Below are 8,906 nucleotides of genomic sequence, written 5' to 3'. Positions count from 1 at the left end.
AGCTTTAGCATCATTATTTTTCTGAAGTGGCACAGTCATTTGGAAGGACAATCTGGATCACATATGGTTCTAGCCGTTACACAAAATATAGGGTAACAGTCAATTAAACCTGCTCTTCCACAAGATTCACTATACTCTGGATATATGAACGTAACCATACAGGTCTTCAGGTTACACCAGGTCAATCAAAACAGTCAACCGGTACAAGTGGTCCTGGGAAGAGTTTAGGAAACTAAAAGCCACATCAGGCCTGCAGTACATGTGGTCCTTAGCTGATGTAAAGTATACAGCCCTTTAAGAAAGTACGGTCCTTGGTATCAACAGAGGTCCAGGATGACTATTTTTAAATGCTTTGTAAACTACGGATACAATTGACAGAAGGATGGAGATTCAGAAGAACTGTATGTCAAGTAATTTGGAGGATAGACATGTTACGTGCTTGGATTTTTTCTAACCTCTTCGTCCCAATCAAAATCTAATGTAGCATCATCTAGCTCTGCTATCGAGAAGAGAGATTTCTGTGCCACCACACTGGCTTTACTAGTATTTCCCAATGCAAAACTCTTCCTTCTACTAGGATTGCTCATGTGCAGCTTTGGCAATGGGCTGTGGCTTTCCTTGCTAGTGTCAATCTTAACGGTAGGTGAGGTTTCCAATTTTGACTCGGGACGTGATGCAAAGGAGAATGCTGACAGTTTGGCTAGTGTGCTGGAGCGCACTTTCCCTGTGCTTGGACCACCAAACTTCTCCTCTCCCTCCCTTTTCTTTTCAGTGGGTGAAGATGACACAGCATCAAAACTTACATCAGAGCATACTGTTGCACGTCCTCTGATCTCTTTCCCTAAGGCCTGACTCTGTTGCTCTTCTCTCTCTTTATTATCAATTGTTCGTTTTTCCAAACCCTTTTTTCCTAAGCGAGTCAATGTCATCTTGCATTTCTCAGGGGGGCAGCATTCTTCTGGCAGCTGCTCTCCCTGGAGCTGCTCTCCAGGCTTAAAAATAGTTTCACTCTGCAAAAGAGAAAATTCTTCATTTTTCTCCTCTGAAGAATGATCAAGTTTTGTCCTTGGTCTGAAAGAAAATTTAGCTAGTTTAGCTGCTGGAGGACTTTCACTGTCAAGGATTTCTGGCTCATGGGAACTTACCACCTTTGTTTCCTTCATTACTTGACCTTTACCTCGTTTTCTCATGGAAACTGTTGTAGTTTTTGCTGCTACAGATACACCGTTCTCTTCCTCCCCTAACACAGAATCTGCATCACTTGAAAGATCTGGCAGGCCAGACACAGGTGATGCCAAAGGAAGGGCCTTTGCCTCGGGGTCCTGTGTACTTGTAAAAAATCCACGTGATTTCTCCGTGTGCAGTCTCTGCCACCTTTTAGAAACCCGTTGTGTAATAACTGAAGCCTGCATACTAGCACTTGGTGATGCTGAGTCTTGAATATTTGCTTCTGAAGAAAAACAGTTGTGTTCTTCAGTTCTTTTCCTGCTTATCTTGGAAACTTTGTCCTGTTCCAAAGGAGCACGCAGATTCACAGTTGCTAGTGACTCTGTCATTCCGCTTCCCTTCCTTGGTATTGAAGCACTTCTTTCTTCAGAACAGGATGTTTTACTCAGGGTTTTTGAAGTCAAGTTATTTGGAGATATCTTGGTCACTGGAGACTTTTTCTCAGAAGTTTCTTCAGCATCAGTGTTGCTCTTTTCCAGGCTGTCAAACCATGCCAGGCTGCCATCATCACCTCTCTCACTATGTTTAATCGAGAGTTTTGTATTTTTGTTATTATCATGTGCTGGGTTGTGTAAGGATTCTAGAGGTATAACCCCTTCACAGCTGCCTTCGGGTGGAGGTGACTGTGGCCTGGAGTTATTCTCTTGTTGATTTGAAGGTTCTGACTGAGATATTTGCTTTGACTGCTCAAATGTATCCTTGTTCAAGCATCTTGTAGTAGTACTGAAACTTGTCTCTTCAGGCTGCAGCTGGCATGAATTCTCCTTTAGTAATCTATGGAAAGGAAAAAAATTTAAGTAATTTATTTTTCTGTTTTTTTCTTTCTTTGTTGCATTAGTGATGCTTAATATGTGTGAATGGTGAAAAGCTACAAATAATGTAGGTCACAAAAGTGCATTATTAAGTTTCACATAAAGCTCCGAAAGCTGTTGTTGCTTTCAGCACCTTCTACAGTAAGCAGCAGAATTTACTGTCCCCAATAGAAGACTGGCAGATGGACAGAGAAAGCAACCACCTAAACTTCATTTCCTTGAGAAACCAACCAAACAAAAAAATACCCCACGAAACCGAAACCAAACAAACAGCTTTGCACTATTTACAGCCATTGCTAGAGTCCCTTAGAGATTACATATTCTGTAAGTATATCTTCTAGAACAGGAACCTCATTAGATTTTACCCTGAGCAAGGCAAAGCTTCAAAAGGTATCAGAATGGAAAACCTAGGTATTACTTGGAATAGCGGTTGCTGGTGATTTTCTCTCACAATCACTACGGACCCAACAAGTCAAAAACTCCACATGATAGAGTGAAAGCATCTCAGATGACCTATCAAACTTAATTATCACTGACGGTGGCTGTTAGTATTCTCAGGGACCTCCAAAACAACAGAGGTGCTAGAATGAGGGTTCCCTCCAGTATCAGTATAGCTGATGTTCTGTCTCCTGTACCTAAACATACAATTTCCAAGGGAGATAGCATTCTACTTTTTGCTAAATAGTGATTCTAAACATGAATGAAGAGAAGCCACATTCTATCCCAAAAATGACTGCACTACTGTAGGTGAAATGATTGCCATGCACTATAAACAGTTCCTCTGTTATATGAGAAAGAAAACACTATACTGACATGTATCTTTTAGAATCCTTATTATCATTATTTACTGATATGCTTATTAGCAACATTTTGATGGAAAGTAGCAGAAATGATGTGACTCATTGAGAATGGCTGAAAGATACATGATTGTTTTACTGAAATACAGTTTAGGGGGAATGCATAGGACAAGTCTTCCGATACAGAATAGGTTGTGTTAAAGTGGACATTAATTTAGTATTCTCTAAGCTGCTTAAGAGGGGCAAGAAGAAATCAGCTTAATTTGCAGCATAAGGGATTCAGTGGGATATTGGGAAAATCTTTATGAGCATTAGGATAGAGCAATAACAGAACAGACTACCCAATGGCAATGGAAAATCCTCTTCATTAGAAGGCCTTTGGAGCAGATAACACAAGCCCCTGCCAGGAAGGTCAAACACAAACGATTCCGTCTTTGTATTTGATCTCCCATCCTATCCTACATTTCTTATGACCCCTTATGAACACCTCTGTTTTAAAACTACCTTTTGTCTGTCTGTTGGAGATACCCCACTTTGTCTGCTTTTATTGCCTCTGTGGTTATTTAAGATGTCCTTACTATGAGTTACAAAATAAGTCTGAAAAATACTTAAACGAAAAAGTTTATTTTAGCTTTAATATCATCAATTTTTTATCTTCCTTTAACAATAAGAAAGTATGAGTTTCTTTAGCGCCTAATCTCATTTCAGGAAACAAATATGGGGGTTTTGTATTTTATTTCCTTGCAATCCTAGTGTTTTTCTCTCAGCCTCAGTACGTTAGAAGTTTTCTATTAAAAACAGCAAATAGACTTTCCAAAGATTATTGCAGTGAGCTGAAAATTAGAGAAGAGCCAGTGAAAATTCCAGCACATAAAAAAGAAAAATAATCCAAAAGAATAGAACTTTGACTTAGGCTTATATTTTCCATTAACAGAAAGGGAAAGATCCTGACTATCCCACTACAAAAGGAGGCTTAAAAAATATGAAGCAGATCTGCTGTATTTTACCAAGCAAGTAACAAAAGGTTATATAAAATTACTTGCTCAGCTACAGAATCTTGCATTTTGACCCTAACAAGCAATGCTGAAACTTACCTGAGCATAGAATTTAGACATGAGTTGGGAATTGATTAAAATGTTCTTAAATTCTTTGTAAATTCCATAACCCAAAAGGAGGAATGATCTTGTGATGATCTCAGAGTGCTACTTTAAAACAATCTCCCTGCTTATCCATGTCCTCTAAAGAACAAGTCCCTCCCAAATGTCATTCTATTTTTAGACCCTCTCCAGATATTGTCAAACAATTCTTTTTTGCTATTGAATTATTTTGTTACTTTGCACATTATAACCTGTCAAGCCTTTGTAGCTCTTTATGCAGAAGATCTTGCAGCTCCAGTCGCTCCAATATGAGTTCACACTGTGTTCGGTACTGCGCCAGTGGATTTTCTGGAAATGAGGTGTGTAAGGCATTGATGCCTCCAAGAAGTGCACCCCCCTATGTCACCAAAGAGATTAAAAAAAAAATAGAAAATGATCTCTATTATTCAGCACCAAATTTAAACAGCTGAAACCATTTTACACAAAATTCTCCCTTAGATATTTCAAAGCTTAAGGTAGCAAATATTTACTCAGTAACTGTATTCACACAAATAATCCTATTAGGTCTGCTCACACAGGCAAAGTTGCTCATACACATAAAGCAATAAAAATATTGTCATACAAAAAAATATGATCAAGCCTGCAGTTTACTTGTACTGCTTTATTTTAATTTACACAAAAAATGGAAAGTCCACCTAAGGCTTGAGAACATCATGACTATGACTAAAAATGGAAATTAAGATGAAAGAAGTTTCCAAAAATACCTTGAGAAAATTCTACCCATGTGAGCAACTTTTGTAACTGAAGAAGTTCTGACTGCTAGAAGTTTTCATTAGCTTTGCCTAATAATTTAAATGGAAAGACCTGGGTTGTCAGGTCTTCTCAATACAGGGTAAATTGACCGGTAAAAAAATTTCTGAATAGCTCTTTAAGAGTAACTAACTATTCAGGAATAATTCCAGAGAACAATTGATTTTAATCTGGGACAATTTTGCTGTGCCTTGTGGGAAACGAAGTAGTTTTTATTTGGAGCAGAGCATCTGCACAAAGTGATTTGTTCCACAACAAATAATCTAGAATAGCTCTGCAGTTAATTGCTCTTTGGAACAAAAAAAACAAAACAAACAAACTACACCAGAATCCTTCTATTTTGCCACAGATTAGCTACATTTACCGCTTCTGTCTAAGCTACAGAGCTCAATACAACTAATGACCAAGATGGCACCAAGAGCCACGAGAGCAGTTAAAGTCAACGGAATCTCTAGAACCGGAATTGCTACATATGGCATGATGTGGACCATATATTTTCATTTGTAGCAATATCTGGTTCTTCCATTTTGAAATTTAAAAATTCGGTATTAAAAAAAAAAATACATTGAAAAAACACCATTCTGGTGACTAATTGTCCTGGTTTTAGCTGGGACAGAGTTAGCTCTTCTGTTTAGCAGCTAGAAGAGCTCTGTGTTTTGGTTTTACTCAGAGGCTCGCTCTGAGAAGAATGTTGATAGCAAGCTGATGTTTGTGGTTGGAAGTGAGACTCCAAGGACTTTTCAGTGTGCTGTGTTCTGGCTGGAGTGCGGAAGCACGGCGGGATAAGGGGGGAGCATAGCTGGGACAAGGGGGACACGACTCCCCTTGTGATTTGTGGTGGAACTTATGATTGAAGGCCAAACTGGCCAATTAGTATTCCATATCATGCAGCGTCATGCCCAGTATAAAGGTGAGGGTCAGCCAGACAGAACGGCTTTTGCGCTTTGGCTCTTTTGCCGCTTTTGCTCTTTGCGCTGCTGCACTTTTGCTCTATTGCCTTCCCTCTCCTCCGCCCCCCTCCCCGCTTCCAGTACTCCCACTCTCGGAGTACTCTCTCTCTCTCCCTCTCTATTTCGGGACCTCGCGTTCGTCCGGGATTGCAGCTTCGGGACGAGACGGGCTTCGGATAAGAGGGGGTGGTGAGCATCTACACTGTGTATTACTTATCTGTATTAAATTGTTCTTATCTCAACCCACAGGTTTCCTGTTTCTCCTTTAATTCTCTCCCTCATCCCTGGGGATGGGGGAGGGTGAGTGAGCGACTGTGTAGGGTTTGGTTGCCGGAGCGGCCTAACCCATGACACTAATTAAAGCCCTCTAAAACTACACAGTGCTAAAACTAAGGCTGTCCATGCAACCATTAATGCATCCCACTGAATTTATCCCTTGTTTTTTTTTTTCACATATCACTTCAGGAACATGATAGATCTGTTCCACATAGAAGCATTAGTCTGTAGTCATGGAAAAGGTTGTTGCAGGACCTCTCTGCTGAATTTGCTTCAAGGACTGGAAGGTTCATAGTTAGTGAGGCAGGGACTGCAGAAAGGAAAGTCCAGTCTCTTGGTTAGGAGAGTTAAAAGCAGCCAAGGAGAACGAGATTCTATTTCTGACACTAAGTTCCAGTTCTTGTGATTCAGAATGAGCCAGTTAAGCACAGGTTTTGAAAGGCAGTAAATCTGTAACTGGGATCTTGATGTGGTGTGTGCATAGAAGGAAACTGCAGTCAACAGGAAATGTGCTCAAACACTCAAAGTGCTACTACTCTGAAACTGGGGCCCAAACCATCTGTCATGGGGTGTGCTCCAGTGGACAATTCCTTCTGGACCGTGCATAATTCAGCTCCAGATCATCCCATCACTTCACAAGGACTGTGTGAAGATAAGTGAATTGATATTTCTGAAATACTCAGATACACTGGAGATCAATTCCACAGAAAAACACACGAAGAAACTGAGAATTCTACCTTTAGAACAGCAGATAATAAACAAAGCGTTGAGCAAAACACTGGCAAAGGATAGTCGCTTTTGGCTTGAGTACTGTCAACCTGTGACCTACGGATCCAATGGATAAAAAAAGGAATACATATGCCCAAAGAGTACAATTATGTCTTGCCCTCACTGACTTTCCAGTGTTTTACTTGGCCATCGCAATCATCTTACTTTAAATGCGTGTGTGTGTGTGTGTGTGTGTAATTATAAGTGGGATGGGACTGAACTTAGGATATCTTAATGTGAAGTTTCATTCCCGTGCTGGTGCTTACATCTCTGATACACCTGCCCTTCTGAGGCTCTGAGATGTCATTTTGAGCAGAGGAAGTTAGCCATATGACAAATCCACATGCTGTGGAACTGAGGGCAGAGGATCTAGAACAGAGAGAGAAAAAAGAAAGAAAGTATTACAGGGAAAGGTAGCAAAACGGAAGGATGCGAAAGTGCCTAAAGATGGGAAGACAAAATGCAGAAAGGGATTAAAAGGAGAGGGACTGGCAAGGGAAAAAATAAGGATGAAAACATGACTGAGAGAAGGAGGGAGGCAATATTAACAAAGAGGAAATGAGGCAAAGAAAAGATCAAGCCAGAAATTAGAATATGCTCACAAAGACGAAGTAGGAAAGAGAAAAATAAGGGTGACTTAAAGGACAAAACAAACAAAAACCCTCAATGAACTAGGTTGGTGAAGAAAATGTGATAGTTCTCCTTCCCAAGAGGGCTCACAAGAAGTATCTGAATACTGATCTGAGAACCTTGAACTTTGATTTTATACTGGCAAGAATATGACTTTCTGTAGAAGTTGAAAAGACAGTGTTGAAGACAAGAGTTTGCTGAACTGAAAGGTGGCAGCCAGTCCTTCAGGAATGACACCGGTATCTCCCTATTTACAACCTCATGCTACAGACCGACAATTAGGCAGGAAACACAGGATGTACCTATACATAGTTATTTTTTTTTCCTAGAGAAGGAATCAATCTTTGAAAATAAACTTTTGCATGTTACTTTTATTTTTTCAACAAAACAAATAAACCACTTCCTTCAAAAAGAAGCTGTTTCAGTGATTAATTTGAACTTTCTAGGAGGAAAGTAAAATTTGGCCTTAAAGAGCAGACTCAAATTTGCAGATTCCTAGAAAAAAATCAACACATTTGTGTACTTGCTCATAAGAAGCGAAGAGTGAGGCAACATGATGAGCGTACCAACCACTCCCAGGTAGCCTTCTGCAGGCATAATTCAGGCAAATTTCTCACTGACACTTGTCAGGTCGATGTTTGTTATGCAAACTGCAGCCCTCGAGGGCAGGGCTGTATAAATACGAAAAAGTGACCCGCAGTTAAAACAATTCTTCTACATTTATTGGTGCTGATGAGGTAGAGAGATACACAGATAACAACACACATTCATTATTACTATATACATACATTCCGCTTTTTGATCTGTTTTGAAAAAAAAATAAGTATTTCATATTTCTTATACCCCAAACCATCCTGCTTTGAAACCAATGTCCCGTCAAATTTCCATCTAGCTAATTATGGGTTTAATTACAGTTAATGAACACTTAGGTGATATCTTCTGCTGCTTCAACTAGATATATTAGTACAGATTCTTATTTTAACTTAGATGCAGTGCTGTCATTGAAAAGTTCAGCTCTTCACAACAGTGCAAGATGAATTGCCGCAGACAGCGGAATAATCTTTTGCTACTTAATAAGGTCAGGCCCTGAAGTATTTTTGAGACAATTCCATTTGCAACACTGTGTAGTAGATTATCCGTGGCACAAACTGCAATTAGTCTCTCAACCCTCATTGAAAGAACAAGGGAGATCACAAGTGCCTACCTGCCATATGTGACTTTGTGCATCTATCCTGAAGAGCTTTATCTCCGAAATAGGAGCATATCTACTCCTGCAAAGGTCTTTAAGGTCCATTGAGCTAACGGGTGCTATATAAAATTGTTCTAATTTGAATATATTCATATCAACCTACACAGAAACATAGGAAACGCCATTTTGGATCAGACCAGTCATCTGTGCAGTGGAGTACACCATCTCTGACAGAGCCAAACTCAGATATTTCAGACGTGCTAAAAACCCCCATGCATAAAACTTTGGATAATCTGCTTACGGTAATTTTTTTCCTACTCCAAAGCATGAAGATTTATTTCCCTTAAAAA

The 8,906-nt window shown here is 39.7% G+C and overlaps 1 protein-coding gene across 1 annotated transcript in view; it reads right to left on the bottom strand.

Annotated features, from left to right (window-relative positions):
* Positions 1 to 431: 431 nt before the first annotated feature.
* The window catches only part of MCM9 (minichromosome maintenance 9 homologous recombination repair factor), a 47,896-nt gene continuing 39,421 nt past the window's right edge, over positions 432 to 8,906 (bottom strand). The window contains exons 11-12 of the mRNA XM_086632113.1: positions 4,185 to 4,330; positions 432 to 2,001 (exon numbers count right to left, since the gene is read on the bottom strand). Coding sequence (XP_086488239.1) covers positions 432 to 2,001; positions 4,185 to 4,330 — 1,716 coding nt within the window. The remainder of the gene's footprint in view (positions 2,002 to 4,184; positions 4,331 to 8,906) is intronic.

This window comes from Tauraco erythrolophus, chromosome 2 (assembly GCF_009769465.1).
Source record: "Tauraco erythrolophus isolate bTauEry1 chromosome 2, bTauEry1.pri, whole genome shotgun sequence".
Taxonomy (NCBI): Eukaryota; Metazoa; Chordata; class Aves; order Musophagiformes; family Musophagidae; genus Tauraco; species Tauraco erythrolophus.
The sequence above is the reverse complement of the archived record's forward strand: the minus strand, read 5'-3'. Positions and strand labels throughout refer to the sequence as shown.